General features: G+C 39.2%; 1 protein-coding gene across 1 annotated transcript in view; it reads left to right on the plus strand.

Moving 5' to 3' along the window:
- CHP1 (calcineurin like EF-hand protein 1) overlaps positions 1-25,874 on the plus strand; it is a 57,153-nt gene that overhangs the window by 17,777 nt on the left and 13,502 nt on the right. Inside the window, exons 3-4 of the mRNA XM_043985771.1 lie at positions 18,401-18,481; positions 21,511-21,638. Of these exons, the coding sequence (XP_043841706.1) occupies positions 18,401-18,481; positions 21,511-21,638 (209 nt within the window). The remainder of the gene's footprint in view (positions 1-18,400; positions 18,482-21,510; positions 21,639-25,874) is intronic.

The following is a 25,874-nucleotide window of genomic DNA, read 5'->3' on the forward strand; positions in this document are numbered from 1 at the left end:
GCCTCTGGGTAGATAACACACAATGAAACTGGTCTCTTTTGGAGGCTGGCCCAAAGAAGGTCAGGCTTTCTTTGCAGCAGGCTTCTGGCACAATCAGTGGAATATAATATGGGACTGAGGCTGCAGAAAGAATGTTTAATGTTGTAGTCTCTGGAAGTGAAGTATAGAGGGGAAAGCCTGATCCATAAAACTGCTTGAAGGAATATCCTGATGTCAGAGAAAGCTATAAGTTCTTTAACACTAAGTTTCAAAACCTAATATTTATTTGCTTATGAAGAGTCAGGCAGATTAGAAATTCTGGCCTGATCTTCTATCCCCAAACACAATTTAATAACCTCTTTAAATTGAGAGATTGGGTAGCAGTCCTCAATTAAAATGTAAAGCACTTTTAAAAAGACTAGCCTGCTTCAAGCCAGTTTCAGACTAGTTCATTCCTTTTTCCTTTGTGGGAGACAAATTTTTTTCAGTGTTTGTGAGGAAACTCATAGTTCCTCCCTCCCTAGTTTGCACTGCCCCTAAGTAACTATAGGAAAACTAGAACCTTTGTTTAAAAAAACAAAGTAGGGGGCTCCTCAATTGAAAAGGGTAAATAGCTTGACCTTTGTTCTTTTCATCTTTGACTTGATTTTTTTGTTTGTTTTTTGGTGAGGCAGTTGGGGTTAAGTGACTTGCCCAAGGTCACACAGCTAGTAAGTGTCAAGTGTCTGAGGCCAGATTTGAACTCAGGTCCTCCTGACTCCAGGGCTGATGCTCTATCCATTATACCACCTAGCTGCCCTCTTTTCATCTTAGTATCCTAAGATCTTCTGTGTTTGCCTTTTTGATTGGGGAAAAAGGTTCTAGGACAGGAAGTAAAATTCCCTCAAGTTTTGAGAATGTATGTGGTATACTATCCAGAGCTTGCTCCGGTGGCCTTCCTGTGACCTTGAATCTTTCTTCTGTGGTCATTAAGTTCAGTTATGTCTCACATTCATCAAGTTTATATTAATCCTTTCTTCTCTTTTCTCTGCCCTTTATCTTTTCTGGTGAAAGTTATCAGATAGGCATGACAAACTCAGGTTCCAATCACAGTGGTTTATATCATACTTTATCTTAATAAAATGCTATTTTTCTATTACCTCATCGAATCTTCTCAACAATCCTAATTGACAGGTAGCATAAGTATTATTTTCTCTCTTTTACAGATTAGAAAACTGAGTCTCAAAGATTGGGTGACTTGCCTAAGGTTGGATAGTGAATGAGTAAGAGAGCTGGGGTCACACTTTAGGTGCTCTGGCTCCTGGCCCAGCACTATTTCTAAATTCAGCCTTTCTGAAATGTAGTTACATTCTGTAGATACTAAGCCCTTCCCATGTGTGAGACACTGTGCTACCCTCTATGATACAAAACAAAAAAGAAAAAAGAGTTCCTGCCCTCAAGGAGCTTACATTCTACTGGGAAATGGCATGTGTGAAACAGATAGAAATAACTAAAGGCCAATTTGATGAAAGAGAAATCACTAACTAGGGAGGAGGTGCACTAGAGCCGAGCCTTACAGGAAGCTAAGGCTTCCTGGACATGGATAGGAAAGGGCCATATAGTCTAGGCCTGTAGGAATGCTTGGGGAAGGCAAAGAATGTCAAGTTTGGGAGAACACCACATAGGTTACTTTGGTTGGAACATAGTTTACATGAAGGGAGAAGTAATATGAAATTAATAAAAAATAAAAAGTAAGCCAGAAGCAGGGAGTGAAGGGCTTTAAATGCCTGACTTTCAAAGAGAAGCTTGTATTTTATCCTAAAGGCAATAGGGAAAGATGAACTATTTGAGAAGGGAACTAAGATGATCAAACTTGTACTCCTTAAAGTTTATTTTGGCATTAGACAGGGGCAGCCCTTTAACTGGCTAATATAATGGTCCAGGTGAGGGGTATTAGGGCCCTGACTATGTGTGTGCTATGTGAGTTAGGGAAAGGTGAGGGGCTTGGATCTGATGTAGATGGAGAAGTACGCTCATTAAGTTCTGGAAATTGATTGATGTAACAGGAAAGAATTGAGGGTTACAGGATAGAAACCTAGGTGATTGAAAAGATCATGGTACCTACATCAGAAATAGGGAAGTTTGAAGAAGGGACTGGTTGTTTGAAGGGGGGAAAACTGTGCTAGGACTTTTGTGACACCCTGTATAGATTTATTTTTAGGACACCTATGTAGATTTGGAAGTCTTCAATGTAAACTGATCATTTGATTTAAAAGAGAAGAAAGGGGGCGGCTAGGTGGCGCAGTGGATGGAGCACCGGCCCTGGAGTCAGGAGTACCTGAGTTCAAATCCGGCCTCAGACACTTGACACTTACTAGCTGTGTGACCCTGGGCAAGTCACTTAACCCCCATTGCCCCGCAAAAAAAAAAAAAGAAAAAGAAAAAAGATCTTGAGACAAAACTCTGAGAAAAACCACAGTGAAAGAAGGGAAATGCGGAATGATCCAGAAAGCAAAACTGGGAAAAGGAATGGTCAAGCAGGTTGGGAAAAAACCAGAAGAAAGCATCATCATGGAAGCCAAGGCTGGAGAGAGTATCAAGGAAGATGTTGTTAGCAGTGTGGTCCCAGCTGTGGAGAAATCCAGTAGAATGAGCACTGAGTAAAGCACACATCAGATTCATCATACCAAGAGTTCCTTGGTAAACTTGGAGAAACCAGTTTGATTTTAGTAGTGTGGGCAGAAACTTGATTGCAAGGGAATGAGAAGTAAATGAGAGCTAATGAGGTGGAAATAGTGAGTGTAGATGGCTGTTTTTAGGAGTTTGGGTGTGAAAGGAAGGAAGGAATGAATGCACATTTATTTTTTTCTTCTTTTTTTTTTTTTGTGGGGCAATGAAGGTTAAGTGACTTGCCCAGGGTCACACAGCTAGTAAATATCAAGTGTCTGAGGTCAGATTTGAACTCAGGTACTCCTGAATCCAGGGCCAGTGCTTTATCTACTGCGCCATCTGGCTGCCCCTGAATGCACATTTATTAAGGGCCTACTATATGCCAAGCACTAAGGATATAAATAGCTAGAAGAGGTAGTCAGGGATGAATATCGTGGGAACTGTATAAATAAGTGTCTCCCTAGCTTGATGATCTTGAGTTTAAATCTCCCTCTTTGGAATAGATTTAAGGGTGTGTGTCCTTGCTAGATAACCTCCTCCTTATGCTTGCTCATTATTTTAAAAGCTTCTTACATGTTAAATCACTATGCAACTCAATTTGATGCTGCTACTGCTCAGCTGACCTCTGTTGGAAAGCAATTGTTGGAAATTTTTAGTTTCTGTGTTGTTTATCAGCTAGGAAAATAGACAACCAGCAGTCCTAGTGGCAAATATTTACCTACCAGATTGCATAATCTCCTTAAGTTCCTTCTAGTCCTCCTTTTTTGATTCTATTCTAGAGTCAGACTTATTTCAGAATCCCCCAGTAGCTTCAGCTTTGGCAGAATTGGATTCCACCAATTCTCAAGACAAAGCTATGAAATGGTAATAATAAATTCAATTTATAAATGTTAATAATGATAAGTTAACACACTCAGCTTTAGAATTCCTTCCAGACTGAACCTATTTGTCAAGTGAATTTAACTCATCTGCCTATAGGGCCCAGCAGTGCTTCATGTTCATCCACCCTGAACATTTTGAGACATCTTGCCATCCCTCTTTAACTCCCTTCCCTATTTTCCATCTCTTGCTGTGATAATAGGAATCAGATCAATACTACTGTTTCTGAAATGGTTGTGTTAAATTACCCACTAGCTATGTGACCCTGGGAAAGTCACCCTCATTGCTCCACACACCAAAAAAAATAATAAGAAGAAGAAATAGGGTGATGGGCATTGTACCTTTTCATTGAGTATAAAATTATCTAATGCATTAGCTTCTTGTGGAGACAAGCAGGTGAATAATTGATGAAAAATAGTGTCAGAGAAAACAATTTGCATGTTTGGACTTGGGTTTAAGATATAAAAATGATGGCTATTTGATGAGTAGGGAGAATATATCTGCTTAGAGACTTGCTTATCTGATCCAAAGAGCCTTAAACTAAAATGAGATGGGGCGGGAGACAACTGCTAGACCAAAACCAAAAAAATAATGTGCTTGTTGGAGGAAGAACAATAATGAAAGGTTATAGTAATTCACAGAAAATAATAATCAGAAAGAAAACAAAATTATTTTTCATATCTACAGACATATTAATGATGCAAATTGTGGGTAATAAGTTGAGATAGAGATCTTAAAGCAGTGATAAATGTAAATTCCTAGACATCACTAAGATGCAGTGGGATTCAACTCATAACTGGATATGAGCAAAAGAAGGCAGCAAGGTGACATTATATAGCAAAAAAAATTTACTTCTCTATGAAAATTCAGATGTCTGAGGGTGCAATTGGGGTAGAAAGTATATATAAGTGAGAATTAAAGAAGAGCTACAAGTGATTTGAAAGTGAGAATCAACTATAGGAACCTGGCTAAAAAAGGAATTGGATTCTGAATTCCTAATACAGATCACAAAACTGACACAAAGCCAACATAGTTGTCATCACAGGTATTTCTAGGACAAAAGCAATGTAGCTAATAAGTTCTTGACTTGCCTTACTAATTATTTTATCTTTTAGAAGGTAGAAACAATAAGAATTGGTATCATAGATCTAATTTTGACCAATAAGGAAGAATTGGTGGGGGAAGTAAAAATGATGGGACTAAATTAGCATGCTGTTTTAGAGTTTTTAATAGATAAGGACATTGCCCAGTATAGTCTGTATTATATATCACACTTTAGGAGAGTAGATTTTTAGGAATTCAGAGAAAGGTAGATAGGATTATTTAATCTGAGGCTGTAAAAAAGAAAGGTTTGCTTACAGAAATATGTTTAATGTGATTGTACATTTATAACCTATATCAGATTGGGGAGGGGATACCGAGGGGAGGGAGGGAGAAAAATTTGAAACTAGAAATCTTATAAAAACAGATGTTGAAAACTATCTCTACATGTAACTAGAAAATAATAAAATACTTTTATGATTAAAAAGAAAGGTTTGCTTACAAGGGACAGGAGACAAAATTGTAAATAAATCCTTGAATGGGAAAGTTGGGAGGGGGTGAGGTAAAAACAGAGATACGCTGTGGATGGCTCTATGATATTATTGGTATAGCAAACTATCTAATTCATGTTGGCTTCCTCTAGCAATAAGAGCCTGTGACTAGCTCAGCATATATGTCAAAAACCAAACTTGAAGAGCAGGGGTAGGTAAACTACAGGCAAACTACAACCTGCCTGCCTGCCTGCCACCTTTTTAAGTGCAGCCAACAGGCTAAGAATGTTTTTTACTTCTTTAAATAAGATTTTATTGCATTTAAAACTGTAAAAAAAAATTATTATTAACTATACCTGTTAATCTGAAAATATTATAATTGTAAGAAAAATTTTAACTAATTCGTAAATCCCATCTGGGTTGCCATTCAAATGTAAAAATTGTTTTTAACTGGTGGGCCTAATCTGTGGACTCCTGGCTGGCTATCTGACTGCTTTTTGCTGGTAAAACTATAGCTGGCTATTAGCTGCCTAAGCCAGTCTGCAACCCACTGCCTTTCAGACTGATAAGCAAACAGCCTCTTTTTTTTTTCAGTGAGGCAATTGGGGTTAAGTGACTTGCCCAGGGTCACACAGCTAGTAAGTGTGTGTTAAGTGTCTGAGGCTGGATTTGAACTCAGGTACTCCTGACTCCAGGGCCGGTGCTCTATCCACTGCGCCACCTAGCTGCCCCTCTTTTTTTTTTTTTTTTAAATTTTTGTGGGGCAGTGGGGGTTAAGTGACTTGCCCAAGGTCACACAGCTAGTAAGTGTCAAGTGTCTGAGGCCGGATTTGAACTCAGGTACTCCTGAATGCAGGGCCGGTGCTTTATCCACTGCGCCATCTAGCTGCCCCTCTTTTTTAAAAATAATCAAAGCAGGGTTTATTTATATGAAACAAACTTAGAATTAAATACAAAACAAAATATGACCTGACTGCGTTTTACTTTTTTTCCTGCGGCTGCTGCTTGCGTTTACAACCCCCGAGTCACATCTCTTTCCCCTGTCTGGCCCTTTCACTGTCAGCCGTGCCTGCAACTTTCTTAGTGTCCCCCTGCATCTCCTTTCTCCATAGCCTCTCCTCACCTCCTCCCGCTTTCACTGCTCTGCTCCTTTCTCTGTCTCTGTAGTATCCACGAACTAACTGAAAAGCCTCCCTTAGTCTCCCTGCATCTCTTTTTATTAACCTCCTCTCTCAGGGCCATGGCATAGCCTGTGCCTGTGCCTGTGCTGGGAGCTGGGGGTTGGGCACAGGAAGCTGCAGCGTCCCTCAGGCCATCTGTGTGCCTCCCCGCTGCATGGGGCCTCCACACCAAGCCTTCGCACCAAGCCTTCGTGCAGCTTGTGCCAGGAGCCGGGAGGAGGAAACTGGCATTTGTGAGGCTTATGTGCGTATCCCCACTGAGTGGGGCTTGGGCTCCCGAGGCCTTGGTGCTAGGCGGTTTCGGGAGAGCAGTTGCGCTGGGGGAGGGGCAGCTCGTTCGGGGACAGTTTTAGCTGCCCACAAAACTGTAAAACCCATTGTTACCTAAGGGGGAAGCCGGTTGGCCCCCCAGTCATACTTTGCAGAAAGGAAAGACTTTAAAAAGACAGGTACACCTACACATGTTGCTCACGAATGAACTCCTATTTTTAAAGCAGACACAGAAAAGATAGTAGGTGGAACAGGTAACTGAAGGTGAATGAAAAAGTACAGCAAATTCTTTTGAAAAGAATATTAGTGAGACCAGAGCCTAGATCGGATTGAGGCACAAAAAGTGCCTTTTTTTTAAAGCTCTTTTGGGATGGAGGAGGAACATGGACAAGGCAGGACTGGGAAGGAGGGTAGAATATCTACCTTTTCTAACCAAGGAGAAGGCTTCAGAATGGGAAAGGATAGCATAAACATGATTAACAAGTAATTGAAATCCAAGCTAAGTGAAATAAAAGAGCCCCTAGTTGCATTCTGTTATACCTATAATACTGATGAGTTTTGAAGGAACTTGCTAATAATACTAAAAAGACAGTGCTCTTTGAGGAATTAAAGAGAATTAGGGAGATATCATGGGACTGGAGATGTACAAGCATGGTATGATTTTTCCAAAAGGGGAAAAAGGTACATTAAGCTACAGACCAATGAAATAGATGTTGGTTTCTGGAAAAATTGTGGAATAGGTTGTTAAAAGAATAACTGGTGAGCATCTTGACCAAGTCACTACTTTGCATCCCTCAGTCTCAACTCCAGTCTTTGAAGTTCCTCCTAGCTTTAAGTTTCTGATCCTAAGGCCTCAGAATGCTGCAACAATGGGTAATGTATAATAATATTGGCTAGCATGTATTTGGATTTTAAGGTTTGCGAATTGAATTACAAATTAGTATCATTTGATCCCCACAACAACCCTGGGAAATAAATACTATTATTAACTTCATTTTACAGATGTGGAAACTAAGAGAGACAAAGGTTAAGTAATTTTTCCAGTCACACAGGTATGGAATTGAACACAGGTCTTTCTGACTCCTAACCCTGAACAGTATCAAATGGCCCACCAGCTGCATCTAATAAGATGAAATCTACTGGGGAGAAGTAAAAACAAAAAATCAACTCTGCGAGATTAAAAGACAGTTTGGTTAAAATAGACCTGATGGTTTTAGTGAATTTCAAACTGAATAAAAATCTCCAGTTTGGTGGTACAGTTGAAGCCCCATCCCATAGTAGGATATGGGATATGCACTGGTGGTCCAGAGCAGTTACTAAGTCTGGAGTGAAAGAATTTTTTTTGTCGTTTGCTTTTGTTTGTTTTTTTTTTAAAGAAAAAAGTGGGTTAGCTGGAGTAAATAACTTTTAAATACTAAGAGGGGTTTGCTTAATGAAGCCAGAATCCATAGAATGAACTCAGGAGGCTCAGCATGGAATCACTAGTAGTCAATAAACATTTGTTAAGTTTCCACTATGGCTGTAGAAAGGCTTAAAGAAATCATTCTGGCACCAGCACTTTCAGGTCAGGCATTTAAAGGTCAAGACAAAACCCCTAAGGTGTGTCAGTACTGTGAAAAACAAGGACACTCATTGAGAGAATGTAGAATTAGAAAGCAAGAACTCGGGTGGGCAGTAACTGAGGGTCTGGAATATTTTTTCAGGAGAAACCAGAATAATTATGGAAATTTTTACCAGAAAGGAAACAACCAAGATAATTACAAACCTTATTACAACCAGAATCAGTATAATCGTAGACCCTATCAGGGAAGTATAGAAGGACAGAATCAGAATCAGGGTAACTCTAGAATCCCTCAGAGGGAGACACAGGACTGATGGTGTCCAGGGGAGGAGTGGAAAATAAATACAGAAAGCTTTACTTTTCCAGATCCTAAATTTTTGAACCCCCTTATACCAATCCATTCACCTCCCCAGAGTAATGAACCCCATGTGACCCTCAAAGTTGGGGATACGTATTATGATTGTCTGTTAGATACAGGAGCCTCTAAATCAGTCTTAGTGCATAAACCAGACCCTGGATGCAATGTTATTGGATCTTTAAATGTGGTAGGAGTCTCAGGTAGAATTAACCCCTTGCATGGTATCTATGGGGCCTTTAACTGTAGAACATTCATTTTTACTTATGCCCGATGCCCCTGTAAATTTATTAGGTCGTGATCTCCTTTGTAAACTTAGAGCAACCATATCTTGTGCTCCAGATGGGGCTGTCTCTCTGCGGTTGCCAGAGGATACTGTTCATTTATTACCAGTTTTGATTGCAGATGCTTCAAGGAGCAGTACGGGATACATCCAAAATTCCCTCTGACATTCCTGAGCCCCTATGGGCCTCATCCTCCACTGAAGTGGGGCTCCTTAAATCTGCTATTCCTGTTACTATATACATCATCTGTAATATGTATTTTCCCTTTCTTAGATTGTTATTAGTATATTGTTTGTTAGCATTAGTTATGATATTGTTATTTTTAAAAATTTGTTTATTGTTCCATCAAGGAAACACCCCATGTTTCTTGATGGAACAAAGAGGGGAATGTAAAGAATTAATTGTTATTTGAGGTTTTTATGCCTCAGCGAGCACTGGCCTGGGGCTCCACAAACCGCAAGGTGCTCCACCCACTGGTTGCCAGGGCTCTAGCACCTCACGTCATCACCACTCACAGAGGCCTACATGGGCCTGGCAAAATTATAATGATTGGAAGCCTAGTGAGGGCAGTCATATGACTGTCAGAGCAGCCATCCCATTGGCTGGGACTGTGTGGGGTGTTTCTAGGTTTGGGGGAGAATTGGGCATTCTAGGTGGAAACTGGAAAGCGACAGGTGTTCTGCTGCATATTTTCAGCTGATTCCTGGGCAGTGGTATTTTTTCAGGTATTATAATTCCCCTTTCCCCATTTTATTTCCTTTTCCTTGATCCTACTGATCCTGTTTGTGTGTTGTTTTTTTTTAAGTTCGTTCTTGTTAAAATAAATCTTGTTCTGTTTTGAGGGAGGCTGCTGGTTTCCTTCCTTGCCCCACTATTGCGGCGAGCTGCTTAGCTAGCACTCCCCAATTAAAAATTGGTCCCCAGGCAGCTAGGTGGCGCAGTGTATAGAGCACCGGCCCTGGAGTCAGGAGTACCTAAGTTCAAATGCGGCCTCATTAGACACTTAACACTTACTAGCTGTGTGACCCTGGGCAAGTCACTTAACCCCAATTGCCTCACTTTAAAAAAAAAAAATTGGTCCCCACAGAGGGAAAGCCAGTATTGAAGGACAAGAGGGAGTGCGTCCTGGCATGGAGGCGGCCAGAGCACAGTCAGAGATGGGAAATGGGATGTCGTGTAAAGAACAGTTTGATTTGAGTGTAGAGTTGGTAAATGGGAGTGACTCATAAATCTAAAAATGTAGGTTGAAATCATCTTGTAAAGGGCTTTAAATACCAAACAGGATTTTCTGTGTAAGAAAGTTGATGGTAACAGGATGAAAGTTTCTCTAGCTCACTGTCTCTACATGACACAGTGTTCTTCTATACTGACATCCCCACCTTCCCTTGCTCTTCGCTCTTGGGATAGATGTGGTTTCAGACAGAGGGAGCCAAAAAAATCCAATGCTCAGAGCAAGGGAAGTGATAATTATGCTGTACTTCATCCTGGTCAGACCACATCTGGAATATCACATCCAGTTCCGAATACCATATTTTCTCTCCTCTAGAAAACAATAAAAACAACCAACATTTAGCTAGGTCTTTAAGGTTATAAAACACTGTGTTTCTATCATCTCATTTGAGTTTCATAGTGACTTTGAGTGGGTACCTAATGTTTCCCCATTTTTCAGATAGAGAAACTGAAGCTCAAAGAGGGTTATGTGGCTTGCCTAAAGTCACAAAACCAAGTGTCAGAGGCAGAAGTCAGATCTAAGATTTCCTCATGCCAGACCCAGCATTATCCACCATAGAATGCTGCTTTTCCTGTTTTGACACAGCAGATATTTCTCAACAAAATCCCTCTGCAAGGTATATTCACCCCTCCCCCCAACAATTATATCATTGATTATTAACAGAAAGGAGCTATGTCTTCTCTATGTTTGGCTGTTTTTGACTTGTATTTGATTGGAGTTTTGTTGCTTCTTCATGTTGACTTTCCATTACATTTGTAGATCATAATTTGTTCATCCATTTCCCCATTATAGGATCACAGATTTAGAATTAGATTAGATGACCTCTAAGGTTCCCTTTAAAGGGATCCTTAGAGGTCATCTATTCCACTTCCCCACCCTTTTTTTAAACAGATAAGAAGCCAGACCCAGAAAAGTGTTTGCTCACATGGGTTGGAAATAGGAGAGATTTGATGTAAACCCAGGTCTTCTGACTCCAAATCCAGCATTCTTGACATTGTACCATGCTGCTGGGTACATTTTGTTCCTAGATGTTTGTCAATACAAATAATACCACTCAATATTTTTTGTACATATATGTCTTTTGTTAATGTTGATGACCTCCTTTGATTATAATACCAGTGCTGAAATCTCTAGATCAAAAAGTAGGAATAATTTAGCATCTTATTCCAAATTATTTGCTAAAATGGTTGAACTATTTTGCAGCTTGACCTGCAGAAAATTGTCATTTTTGATTTCCCATAGCCTTTCTATATGCTACCACTTCTGCATTATCATAGTTTTCTAATGCTTTAAGGATTATCTTTTGTGTGTGTGTTTTAAATAAACATTTTCATAGTTTTGAGTTCCAAATTCTATCCCTCCTGCCCTCTTTCCTCTCCCACCTCCTTGAGGTAGTAAACAATCAGATATAGGTTATACTTGTCCAATTATGTAAAACATTACCATATTAGTCATTTTGTCTTAGAACTTAAATAAAAGAAACAAAATGAAAGAAAGTGAAAAATAACATGCTTCAGTCTGTGTTCAGTCAATATCATTTCTTTCTTTGGAGGTGGGTAGTATGCATCATTAGTCCTTTGGGATTGTCTTGGATCATTGTATTGCTAAGAATAGTTCAGTCATTCACAGTTCTTCATCAAACAATACTGCTGTCACTGTGCACAGTGTTCTCCTGATTCTGCTCACTTCACTCTACATCAGTTCATACAAGTCTTTCCAGGTCTTTCTGAAATCATCCTGCTTATCATTTCTTATAGCACAATAATATTCCATCACCATCATATACCACACCTTATTTAGCCATTCCCCAGTTGATGGGCATTTCCTTTGGTTTCCAATTCTTAGCCACCACAAAAAGAGCTGTTATAAATATTTTTGTGCAAATAGGTCTTTTTCCCTTTTTTGGCATGTCTTTGGGATATGAACCTAGCAGTGGTATTGCTGGGTCAAAGGATATGCACAGTTCTGTAGCCCTTTGGGCATAGTTGCAAATTGCTTTCCAGAATGATTAGCTCTTTTCACAACTCCCAACTGGATTAGCATTCCACTTTTCCCACATCCCTCCAACATCCAGTGTTTTCCTTTTTTGTTATATTTGCCATTGTGAGTATGATTAGATTTATTCTCTTTGGCCCTAAAAAAGCAGAAGAAAGCCTAGTGAGTGAAAGTTACAGCAAGACAGGTTTTTGGACCTAGTTAAGGAAAAACTTTAATCAACTAAAGACGGTTAGTAAACACTAATTAAGCCTACCTTGTGTCAAGATACAAAGAAAGGAAAAGATGCCCCTGCTCTCAAGGAGCTCACAATCTAATAGGGGGAATGACATGCAAACAACTACATACAAACAAGATACTGAGAGAATAAATTGAAGGTAATCAACAGAGGGAAGGCACTAAAATTAAGGGGATATGAGAACGACTTCCTATAGAAGGTGGGATTTTAGTTTGGACTTGCCTGGGAGGTGAGATGAAGAGGAAGAGAAATACAAGCAAAGAAAGGGCCAGTGAAAATGTCCAGTTAGGAACTGGAGTATCTTGTTTGAGAAACAATAAGGAAAAGTCAGTGTCCTGAGCAGAGAGATTAGGGCTGGAGAAGTAGATTTGAAAAGCATCAGCATGGGGACGATCACTGAATCCATGGGAAATCACAAAGTAACATGATATTGGGGGAGAAGAAAGGAATGTCTAGAACAGAGCCCTGTTAGGGTTAGTCTTGGGCTGGATGAATACCCAGCAAAGGAGACTGAAAAGGAGTAATCAGGTAGGTAGAATCAGGAGAATGGTGTTATGAAAGCCTAGAGAGAAGATAATATAAAGGAAAAGAACCTTTGCCGTCATGGGGGGTTGTCAAAGATGAGGATTGAGAAAAGGCCGTTGCATTTAGAAATGAAGTTCAATAGTAATTTTGAAGAGAGCAGTTTCAGTTGATGAGGTTTGGAAGCCAGATTATATATATATTAGAAAGAGAGCAGCTGGACAAGAAGCATTTATTATAAATAGCCTTCTCATGGAATTTAGCCACAAAAAAGGAGGGAAAGGTATGGAACTAGAGCTAGCCGTTATGGATGGATCAAGGAAGGGATTTTGAAGGGTGGAGGAAATATAGACATGGCTATAGGCAATAAGGAAGCAGCCAATAAACACAGAGAGAATGAAGAAAAAGAAAGGTGGGAGTGATAGAGAGGACAGTCTTCTGGAGAAGACGGGATAGGGTGAGATTATTTGTGCATGTAGAGAGGTTTGCCTTAACAAGGAGAAAGGCCACCTCCTGATTTGAGACGGATAAAGGTACAGATCATGGTAGAGGGCATCTGGTAAATTTGAGTTGAGGAGAATTGGGAACTTCAAGTGGCTTCAGTTCTTTCAATAAAATAGGAGGCAAGATTCTCAGCTGAGAAGATGGGAGGAAAGAAAGCTGTAGAAAGTTTGAGAAGGACTGAAAAGGGTTTGGAAGAGTCCCTGTGGTGAGTGGAATAGGTCATCATAAGGAAGGCAGAGAGAGATGTGGTTAAAAGGGAGCAAGCTTCCTGGAAAGGTGATGAGTTTCTATCATTCTGGATACTTGCTTATTGAAGATGTCATCCTGGAAGGAATTCGTGCTTCAGGAGCAAGTTAAACTGGATAACCTCCGAGAGTCCTTTAAATTGTAACACTGTAGATTTTATGGGGAAGGATGGCCCTTGTCTTATCAGTTCACACTCTTGTAAATGAAATCTCAGGGCAAGAAAAAGAACTTTCAAGGTAGAGACAACTTGTATAGAGTAGAGTCCGCATCCATAGTACCTGTATCTTTGGTACTCTTCCCCTTCTCAGTGAGGATTGTTGTTTGTTTGTTGTTGTTGTTGGTTTTTTTTCAGCAAAGAGAATACTATTGAGCATAGTTAAATCTTAAATTTCACAACCTTAAGTCATGATGACTTGTAGCTTTCAAATAAATCCTTGAGAAACATAAAACTGATGGGGCTGAAGAGCTATCAGATCCTTTCAGAAATCATTAAGCCAAATAACATACCGTGCTTGCTCCTCAGTCTAATAACTCCTGCTGCATTTGGCTATTTGACCTCCATGATGATGGTGCCATTGAAAAGTGTCAAAGTACAAGGTTTAGGTTCTCACTCACATATGAACTTGGGACGAACTGAAGTGAAAATCCAAAGCTAGGGCCATTTTTTCAGACTGAGTTGAAAGGAAATTGCTCACTAACCACTTAATACTAGACTTGGTATTTAAACTGGGCTTTTTCTTGATTGAAATCACTGAAGGCTGGTTAGAGATTAAACTGAAGTCTATGACCCTTGTAATTCAAATTAGCCTTCTTCTACCCCCAAGAAACAATTCCCATCTCTTTTCTAAAAGCTTCCTGCTATCAGACAACCAAGTAGCCACTTTGGATATAGTGTGACCTCCACTTCAGAGAGTTTATAAATTACTTACAAGATGCCTTAAAAAAAAAGTACTTGCTAAACTAACTGCATCTGGAGTTGTCTTATTTTTTTATACTCTGTTACATTAAGTAAACCAACTCATGACTAATTTCATGACTAACTCATGGCTTTTCCTGATTTATTAGTATTTTAAAACATTTCTAACCAAAGAACCTGGGATCAAAACTTAGAGACATGGTGATAGTATCAAAAAGCAAGAGCTAGAAGGGATCTCAGAAGCCAGCCTCCTCATTTTACAGAAAAGTAATTGAGTCCCAGAAAGAGAAAGTCATTTGCCTAAAGTCACACAAGTAGTAGAGAGAGCACAGAGGGCCATGAGAATTCAGTGCATGCTGCAAACTAAGCTTATCTACACCCCCCCCACACACACACACACGTACCCCAACTCATCCTTATTATGCTATTTCCATCAATAGCATTACCACTGATGGGTCTTTTTACTCTTGCACTACTAGTTTCCATGTCCTTTCAGATATGTTCAGGAATATCTTTCATGTCCTTTCCCTTCTTTCTTTTACTACTGATTCCATTTTAGTACAGGTAGTAGAGATACTGCCTTAGTAGACCCTGCTCTGACCTCCTGATAGAAGAGGGGTTATATTTATTTTGCTCACTTCCAGAGGACAGAATTAGGAATTGTGGTTGGAATTTTCAAAGAGACAAACCAGTTCAAACTAAGAAAAAACTCCCTTATGTAGGGGGCTAACATTCTAGCTATGATGTCTAAAATTTACTAAAATCTAATGAGTGGTTACCTTAAATTAGAAGCTTTAGCATGAGTTTAGACTTTTAAGTATTTATTAAAATATATTAGGGGTTAGTAAAGAGAAACTCGTGGATGAAAAATTAGATCTGCCTGCTCTCTCCCTAATCTCTTCCCCTGCTCCCAATTTGAATTCTCCAACCCCCCCCCCCCAAAAAAAAAGACCCTTCCTTGGGCTTCCTCCCAAAGCCTCCTGTGAAACAGGAAACAGGGCTATCCACACATACAGCTCCAAGCTAATTTGCTGGTAACACTGACACAACTGACAGGCGGTTCTATAAGTTCCGGATGCTAAAGTCACATGGTTTCTTTATCACATGCTTTCTCCTCATGGTAGAGCTTCCCTGGAATATCTCTCCAGCAGGGGGTGCCATTCCAATTCTCACACTTATAATTAGTACTATCCAGAAGTAGAATAGGCAGCCTTCAAATGTAGGGAGTAAGCTCCCCAGCACCACAGGTTTTCATATTGTAGAGGTAATTCTTGCCCAGGTAGGTGTTAGACTAGATGACTATATAAATGTTAGTCTTTATCATCTTTCTTTCTAACTTTGAGGTTCTGTGGTTCTCCATGTTTGCCACACATTTTCACTTGTAATGATTGGAATGACGCCACCTACTGGAGACTTGCTGTGGAGAGCTCCACCATGAGGAAAATGCCTCAGAGGCATTGTGGCTTTTCCTTGGCATCAGGAAATAACGTTTGCTCATGGGTGCTGTCTATCAAGTCTACCAGCCAATCAACTGGAGGAGCCTCCTATGGTCTGGGAGGAGACAGGAAGGAGGAAAGGGAGCCTGCACAGAGAGCGCTGGCCTTTTTGGTTTCTGGACTTGATGGTGGTGGCGGCGGAGGACTTCACAGGAAATTTGAGGAAAGATAGGAATGCCAGGCTGTTAGAATTCTGTTCTCAATCTTTTTCTTTCTATTTTCCAATAAACCCTTAAAACCTAAACTCGTTTTATCAGTGATTTTTAGTCAGTTTCCCCCAAACTGGGGGAACACATTAGAATCCACATTTAGAATCTTAGATTACACACACTCAATATGAATCATGTTTGACTCTACCTGCCATCTTATTTCCTTAAATTGTTCATTTAGACATAAAAATGACTTGATAAAGAAATTAGAAATTGAGGGGATGCCCATCAGTTGGGGAATGGCTGAACAAGTTGTGGTATATGAATGTAATGGAATACTATTGTGCTGTAAGAAGCAATGAGCAGGAAGAATTCAGAGAAACCTGGAAGGACTTGCATGAACTGATGATGAGTGAGATGAGCAGAACCAGGAGAACATTGTACACAGTATCATCAACATTGTGTGCTGATCAACTGTCATAGACTAGATTCTTCTCACCAATCCAACGGTACAAGAAAGTTCCAAAGGACTCATGATGGAAAAGGCTCTCCAAATCCGGGGGAAAAAAAGGAACTGTGGAATATGGACACGGATTGGACCATACTATTTCTTTTTTGGTTTTGTTTTTGGTGAGGCAATTGGGGTTAAGTGACTTGCCTAGGGTCACACAGCTAGTAAGTGTTAAGTGTCTGAGGCTGGATTTGAACTCAGGTCCTCCTGACTTGAGGGCCATTGCTTTATCCACTCTGCCACCTAGCTGCCCCCATACTATTTCTTTTGGTTTTGGTGCTGTTGTTTTTCTTTTTTGAGGTTTTTCCTTTTTGCTCTGATTCTTCTCGTATAACATGACTAATGCAGAAATATGTTTAATGATATTTTATATATGTATATACATACATACATACATACATACATACATACATACATACATACGTATATACATACATACGTATATACATATATATATAAAACCTATATCAGATTACCTGCTGTCTAGGGGAGGGAGATAAATTGGAAATTGGAAATCTTATTTAAACAAATGTTGAAAACTAAAATAAATAAATTAAATTAAATTTTTTAAAAATTACTTGATAATCTCAAAATCTGAAACTGAATGGAAAGTATATGTGATTTTGTTTTGACTTTACCCTCAGGTCTCAGCAGTTTGCTTACATTTAACCAATTTGTATTAAATACCTATTACGGTCAGAATGGGGTGTTACTCAAGCCTCCAGAGGAGCTACACAGATTAAATAAGATACCTACCTGCCCTCTTGAAGTTTATAATTTAGACAGGAGGATGCAACACAAATTCAACTATAATATAAAATAGAATGTGAGTGCTTTGCTTAGGTATATAAACCAAGTACTAGGTGAAGTCCAGGCTGGGGAAAGGTGATTTACTAATATCAGGAAAGGCATAATTGTTGATAGAGAAGGCATTTGAGTTGGGTTTTTAAGAAGGATTTCATCAAGCAAAGATGGGGGGTGGGGAGTAGGGGAGGTGACTTTGCAAGTGCAGAGAGAAGCATAAGCAAAGACACAGTTTGGCTGGAGCCTAAGATGATTATGATAAGGAGCCATGTAAAATATGGCTGGACGAGCAGAGTGGTATAAAATTCTTGGGGAGGTTGGGGTTGGGTAAGGGCTGCATACCAAGCTAAGAAATTTGGTCCTTTTTTTAGGAGGCTGTAGGGAACCACTCAACAGGGCAGTGATGCAATCAGATACCTGCATAAGGACTAAAGTGCCATCAGGAGCTGGCTCTAGGGTTTCATGAAACTGCATTTTGTGTAAAATGTTCAGTACTGCAAAGCTTGTTGTAGGTAATTACTATTACTGAAATTTTTGAAGATTAATTTTTTTCCTCTTGATTTGCAACGGGCAGGGTGGGCTAAAATAAAACCAGAGCTGAGATGCCTGTTATCTCACGTTATTCTTTCTTTAGCCATAAACATTGCCTAAGTAGCCCTATATTGCATTGGGGCCAGAGTTCTGCTGACTTTGCTATTAATTAGGGGTAAGAGGGCTATTTCTAAATTCTTGCTTAGAGAACCAAAATTTCAGGCTATGCCTTTGCTTGATGATACCATCACTTTTGCTGTAAATTGTCCAGATATGACTGAAAACAAAATGGGAGTGCCTAGGGAATCATTTACTTGTAAGGATTAGCATTTGCACGGAATTGGTTTCCTTAATACAGCAATGTGCTGAGTTCACTGGAGTGTAGCATAATCAAATCTGGCTTTCTGCTTCTCAGAGTTGTTGAAGGAAGAACATTTGGCAGCTATTACTGTGCTATATCCTGCAGTTGTTCAACTACATTTGACACAGAAGTACCTTTCAGAAGGTGAAAAGTGTGGTCAGGGTCAATGGGTTCTTACTCAAGGTGGTTTTCTTTCTGTTGGGTAGCCGGGAAGACTTCCAGCGGATTCCAGAGCTTGCCATCAACCCCCTGGGGGATCGGATCATCAATGCCTTCTTCCCTGAGGGGTGAGTTTTTCCCCCAATGTCTGATTTTTCCTTTCCAGGTAGAGCCTTAAGCTACTGTGGAGGTCTAATTTGAAATGGCTTTGTAGGCTAGTACCTCACTGGAATTGCTTCACAGTTCCATACCTCTCCCCCTAACATGGTTTTTGTCTTACATACCACAAAGCCTAGATTTGCTAGAATCAAACTAACTTTGCCTCTAACTTTTGACATCCATCAATTTTTTTTTAAAACTTTGTGTTCCAAATTCTCTTCCTTCCTCCGCCCCCCCCCCCAACTCAAGCAATTCAATATAAATTATACATGAGTAGTCATGCAAAACGAAAAAATTGCCTTTTTGTGGTTTTTTGTTTGTTATTTGTGGGACAATGAGGGTTAAGTGACTTGCCCAAGGTCACACAGCTACTAAGTGTCAAGTGTCTGAGGCCCCAAGTTTGAACTCAGGTCCTCCTGAATCCAGGGCCAGTGCTTTATCCACTGTGCCACTTAGCTGCCGCCCCCCCCCCCTCCCCCTTTTACTGGAGAAAGTGTTTAGAGGTAAGCTGTAAGAAGTAAATAGATGCAGCACAGTATGTTACAACACAACCTCTAAAACACCATTTCTTAATTGGTCTCTTGTCTGTCCTGACAAAGGCCTCTAGAACTGTTCTGATCTGCCTGTCCTTTGGCACTCTCTTTGTTCTCTCAGACAACTATGTATTTACTTCAACCCTTCTCAGAACCAGAATACGAGTTAAGCAGCTGTTGTTTTTAAATTGCATAACTCTACCCACCCTTTTTCCCTCATATCAGGTATCCTATGGCAAATTAGAAGTTTCTGTGTCTGTCACAGGATGAGAAGCATTAGGAAGCATTACCACAAGACTCCATGTTCCTACCCTAATCCTCTTCCCACTCAATTATCTCCCTTACCCCTTCATTTTTAATTCCAGATTTCCTCTGTCCTTTTTACTTAATAGGTGCTCAATAAATATTTGTTTATGAAACTTTTAAACTTTAACGTGTTTGGCTATATTCATATGAATAAAGACTATAATGTAACTTTATATTGAACAGTCCCCTTACACAATCCCTTTCTATCTCCATGTCCCAAGTGAAACTGGGACTAAGCACAAAAATTGAGCTGAGTGCCAGTTCTCAATTGTGAAACCAGTTCCACCCAGGACAGTTAGCACAAATGTCTAGTCTGGAAGTTTTGATATCTCAGATTTTCAACAAAGGACCTTTTTAGTTATCTAGAATAAGAAAGAATGGGAAAACTGGTAGCTATCTTATTTAAACAGATACTGAATCTTAAAAAAAAGTTAAACACAGGAGGGTGATTCATGCTGATAATACTTTCCCTAAGCCTCAGACTTTACTACCATTTCTCTACCTACTAATCTAGTTTATTCCAGGTTCAATCCCCTACACACACAGTCTTTCCAAGTTCTGAGTTTTTTCTTTAGCTTCTACAGTAGATTTAAACTCCTGCAGAGATAACATTGAATGCTGGGTTTGCCCAGTATTTGGGCAGCTTTTCATTGCATAAAGAAAAATCTAGTTAAACTACCCTTATTTCAACTAAGATTTTTATCCCTTGTAAGGCTCCTCAGATATAGCTGGTAAGTATCTGGTAAATAAATATTGAATCTAAAAAAAGTTAAACCCAGAAAGGCCAATTCATGCTGATAATACTGTTTCTAAACCTTAAGTTTGCCTGCCTACAAGCTATTTCTTCCAAATATTTTGCCAGGCCAAATCAGTTTCTACCCTGAGTACAGCATCATCTGTATTTGTGTCAACTGAATTCCCATTTTCTTGAGAAAGGTGGAAATAGACTGTATATCTGAGCTCTTGGCCAAGTGTAGCTCACTTGCTACCCAACATTGCCCTAATCAGAATTAGATCTTGGGCTTCCAAGTTTTTCTTTTCTGGTCTTTTTGACTCACTGTGAAAACTCAGATTTGGAAATGGGTTTTTAAAGATGGTTTCTTATCATAATCACTTCCTACATTTTACTCTGATATAACATGCCACCATACCATCTACCAGTACTATCCTAGCAAAGGCAGGTGTAAGCTTCTTGAATGCAGAGACTATTTCATTTTTGTCTTTATATTTGTACCACCTAATATAGTACCTGGCAAATAGTAAATTCTTAAAAATGCTTATTGAATGAAAGAATGAAGTGTTGTTTCCTAGCCCTCGTGTCCCCCAGTTCTTTTTTACCTTCATTTATATGTTGCCACTTTGTTAATAGGATAACTCCTTTTTGAGGAGCTGAAGGTCCTTTTGGCTGCATAGGGAAACAAGAAATGTATCAACCTTTGTCTTTTCAAATCCCCCATTCCATCTCTTGCTCATGTTGAACATCCTATCACCCCATATACCCCACATAACACCCACTATGGCCTGGGATTTCCTTTTAGGTGCTTATGGTAACTAGGCAACCTGTTCCCATGACTGCTTTTGAGAGTCTAAATAGCTTTCTAAAATGCTTCATTAGTTGCTTTTAAAAAAAGACTTTTGGAGAATCATTTCTTTAAGAGATACTGTTTGGTCTAGAGGCCTGCATCATGAAAACAGCTTTTTAATTACTAAAAGAACTAGTTACAAGCATATTAGTGCAGTAGGAACATAGACAGTGGAGATGTCAATGAATTGAAGCAGTTGCCCTTAGTTATCACTAATTTGCTAGTGGGCTGCTAAATCTTTAAGTCCTTGATGAATGTGAATGATCACAATTGATGTTTATTTAGCAAACATTTTGTGAATTATCCATTATCCATATATAATATATTATGATACATTACATTATTATCGATTATATTATTTATGAGCTTAACAACAGTTCTGTGGAGCAAGTGTTATTATTCCCATTTTGTAGATAATTAAAAAGAATTTCAGAGAGATTAAGTGACTTTGCCCATGGTCACATGGTGTCAGCAATGGAATTTGAACCCAGGTTTCCCTTAGTTCCAGTATTAACTACATAGGAAAAGTCGTGCTAATCAATATACACTGTTGTGCTTGTTATAACTCTTATTCAGAGAGGACCAGGTAAACTTTCGTGGATTCATGAGAACTCTGGCTCACTTCCGACCAATCGAAGATAATGAGAAAAGCAAAGATGTGAATGGACCAGAACCACTCAACAGCCGGAGCAATAAACTACACTGTAAGGAGCTATCTTTTTTGTTGGAACCTTTTACTTATCTGCTTTGTATTTGTATTGTAATCCCATTCGTATCTTTTCAGTCAGACTCTAGCTGTCTTATAAATGTGATGAGTACAAGGTCCAGACCTTCTATTCATCCCTGTTACCTAACTCCTTTAAAGATATTTTAGATTCCAAGACTTTTAGGAGCTGACTTTCTAAATCTGGCCCCTTGTCTCATTTAGTGACACCTCCCTATTTTCCAACTCCCATCTTACCCCTTCTTCTACATTTCAAGAATACTTCATGGTTTATGTTTTTAATTAAAGCATATTAAAATTGAATTAGCACATAGATGGAAACTTAAAACTTAAAACCAAGACTACTACTGTCTGAAGCAAGAAGTGGTCATTAGGAAATTTCATTATTTGGCAGAACTTGCTTATAATTAGGAAATGGATGTGTGTTTGAATTCCAGAAGTTTGAGTTTCAAAAGTCTTGCATTTCACAATAGACTATGTTGAGCCTCTAAGTAATATAACTTTGATACATATTAGAGAGAAATAGTAATTTAGCATTTTTTCCCAGTGCTAGTTTTTATTTTAGTTTATTGTGAAAAGGATGATTACCACATAGTTACATTTGATTATCCAGAATAATAGAAGGGAAAAACAGCATGGATGATCCAGTTTTAGATAATTCAGAAGCCATTTATATTTTGTTTAAGAAAGTAGATTTTTTTTAAGTAGATTTTAAATGGGTCTAAGTGATTTTCCCACCTCTGACACCTTAAACCTGGCTGATCTTTGGCAAATCATTTAACCTACTGAGCCTGTTTCCTCATCTGTAAAATGAAGATGTGTTTGAGGCAGTGAGTGCATAGATAGGCTCCTCTTCCTGAGTTCAAATCCAGCCTCAGACACTAGCTATATGACCCTGGGCAAGATATCTAACCCTGTTTGCCTCAGTTCTGAACTGGAGAAGGAAATGGCAAACCAATCCAATATCTTTGCCAAGAAAACCCCAAATGGGGTCACAAAGAGTCAAGCATGTCTGAAATGACTGAATAACAACAAAATGAAGGGTTGGACTAGTGAAATGTGAGGCTACTTCTGATTCTAGATTTTTGATCCAAAAATTCTCTACAAACAAAATAATGAAACCATATTCTGTAAGCCTTAAGAAATATATAAAGCTGACCTTTCTCTGTGCTTAGTTCTACTGAAAATATCCAGTTTTCTAATACTGATGCTAAGTAGATCACCTCTCAGATGTTCCTTCGAGCCAGGTTATGGTATAAGTTACAGATTCCAAAGATCTTTCCTGAATGAGAAGAAAGAGTAAATAGAATGTAATAGCACAAAAGCAGTCACTTTTTTTGACAAGAAAAGTTGGATTCAACTTTTTTTTAAAGTTAGTTTTAAAGGAAAAGTTAATTTTTTTTCAATCAGCAAAAATCGGTCTTTTTACCCTTTCATTCTAACACACCTGTTGAAAATTCAAAGAGGGGCAGTTAAGTGGCGCAGTGGATAGAGCACCGGCCCTGGATTCAGGAGCACCTGAGTTCAAATCCAGCCTCAGACCCCTGACACTTACTAGCTGTGTGACCCTGGGCAAGTCACTTAACCCCAATTGCCTCACCCAAAAAACCAAAAAATTAAAGGAAAACAAACCCCTGTATGAACATGTATAGTCAATCAAAACAGACTTCCACATTGGCCATGTCCCACCAAAAAAAAAGTTTGTCTCATTCTATGCTCTGAGTCTTTTACCTCTCTATCAAGAGCTGGGGAGAATGTTTCTTCATTTGTCCTCTGGAGTCATGGTTCATTATCACACTGATAGGAGATCCTAAGTCTGTCAAAATTGTTTGCCTTTTCCATTTTGTTGTCCCTCTATAGATTGTTCTCCTGCTTCTGTTCACTTTACTTGGCATCTGATCATAGAAGTCTTCCCAGGTTTCTCTGAAACCAGCCCCTTCTTTCTTGTTTTTTTGTTTGTTTTTGGGTTTTTTTGCAGGGCAGTGGGGGTTAAGTGACTTGCCCAGGGTCACACAGCTAGTAAGTGTCAAGTGTCTGAGGCCGGATTTGAACTCAGGTACTCCTGAATCCAGGGCCAGTGCTTTATCCACTGCGCCACCTAGCCACCCCCCCCCCCCCGCCCCTTCTTTCTTGTGAGGCAGCTTATAGCAGAGTAGATAGAGCTCAGGGCCTGGCTTCAGGAAAGCCTCAGATACTTAGTAGTTGAGGGACCCTGAGAAAGTTACTAAACATCTATTTGTCTCAGTTTCTTCATTTGTAAAATGGGGCTAATAACAGCATCTACCTTAGAGTTGTTATGAGGATCAAATGAGAAAATATTTGTGAAAAAGATGGCATAGTACCTAACACATAGTAGGTACTATGTAAATGCTTATTTCCTTCCTCTTTCTCTTTCTTATACCACCATAGTATTCTATCATTTTTATATACCATAACTTGTTCATCCATTTTCCAGCTTATGTATACCCACTTAGGTTCCCATTCTTTGCCATCTCAAAGGAGCTATAAATATTTTTGTTTATCCTTAGAGTTTGTTTTACTAACCTCTCTTTAATTCCCCTTTTCCTTCTCCCCTTTCTTTCCTACTTCTCTGTTGTGTGAAATGTATTTCTCTGTGTTTATTCTTCCCCTTTACAACGTATTTTATCTTAAGATCAATAAAGCATAACAGAATGTCTTTCAAACCTTTTTAATTATACTTCCTTTTATGACCCCCTGATGATGATAGGGATCAGGGGGGACACATGTATGGAGTGATAACTCTATATTTGAATTATCTCTCTTGGACCTATTTTCCAGGTCAGCAGTTTTTCCAAGGAGATATTTCACATTGCCTTCTATTTTTTTATTCATTTGGATTTGCTTTATTGTGTCTTGGTTTCTCATAAAGTCATTGGCTTCCATTTGTTCAATCCTAATTCTTAGGCAATTATTTTCACCAGAGAGCTTTTCCATTTGGCTTTTCAAGCTGTTGATTTTTTTCTCATGTCTTTCCTGCATCACCCTTATTTCTCTTTCCATTTTTTCCTCTACCTCTCTAACTTTATCTCCAGTCTTTTTTCAACACTTCAATGGCCTGAGATTAATTCTTTTTTTTTTTTTTTTTTGGCGAGGCAGTGAGGGTTAAGTGACTTGCCCAGGGTCACACAGCTAGTAAGTGTCAAGTGTCTGAGGCTGGATTTGAACTCAGGTCCTCCTGAATCCAAGGCCAGTGCTTTATCCACTGCGCCACCTAGCTGCCCCGACTAATTCATATTTTTCTTGGAAGCTTTAGATATAGGGGCTCTGACGTTGACATCTTCCTCTGAGGGTGCACCTTGATCTTCCTTGTCACTAAAGAAACTTTCTATGGTCCTCACCTTTCTCTGTCTGCTCATCTTGCCTTTCTTTGACTTGACTTTTAGCTCCTTAAAGTGGGGCACTGTTTCCAGGCTGCAGTATCCCAAGCTTCAGAAATCCCAGGTGGTATCATTTAAGGAGGATCAGGTTCTTCACTCGCCTGGGCTGGTCCGTAGATGGTAACTCTATATTTGAATGTAAGTGGTTTGTCATTGTTTAGTCTCTTATTTTTCATTTATGTGTGCCTTTTTATCTTGTTGTTTACTTTTGTATTTAAACTTCAGAGTTTCTTTGCCCCTCTGGTCTCTTCATCAGGAATTGCTTAGAAGTTTTCTATTTTGTTGAAGGTCCATTTCTTTCTCTTGTAGCATTATACTCAGTTTCTCTAGGTAAATTATTCATGGCTGTAAGCTGTTTGCCTTCTGCAATATCTAATTGCAAGTTCTGTTTTTTTATCATGGTGGCTGCTAAATTGTGTGTGATCCTGGCTGTGTTTCCTCAGTACTTGAATTCTTTCTTTCTGGCTGTTTTCAGTATTTTTTTCTTTGACTTAGAAATTCTGGCTTTTAGCTGTGATATTCCTTTGAGTCTTGATTTTGGGATCTCTTCCAGAAAATGACCAAAAGATTCTTTTTCTTTCCACTTGACCCTTTGCTTATAAGAGAGCTGGGTGATTTTAAGATTTCTTGAAATAGGATGTCTAGGCTCTTTGTCTTTGATCATGTCCTTCAGATAATTAAGTGATTCTTAAATTTTTTTATCTTTAGATCTATTTTCTAGATCTCCTTAGATCTGTTCTTTCCTATTCAATACTTTATGTTTCTTTTAACTTTGGGTTTTGTTTTTTTTTGGTGAGGCAATTGGGGTTAAGTGACGT

This window comes from Dromiciops gliroides, chromosome 2, assembly GCF_019393635.1.
Source record: "Dromiciops gliroides isolate mDroGli1 chromosome 2, mDroGli1.pri, whole genome shotgun sequence".
Classification (NCBI taxonomy): Eukaryota; Metazoa; Chordata; class Mammalia; order Microbiotheria; family Microbiotheriidae; genus Dromiciops; species Dromiciops gliroides.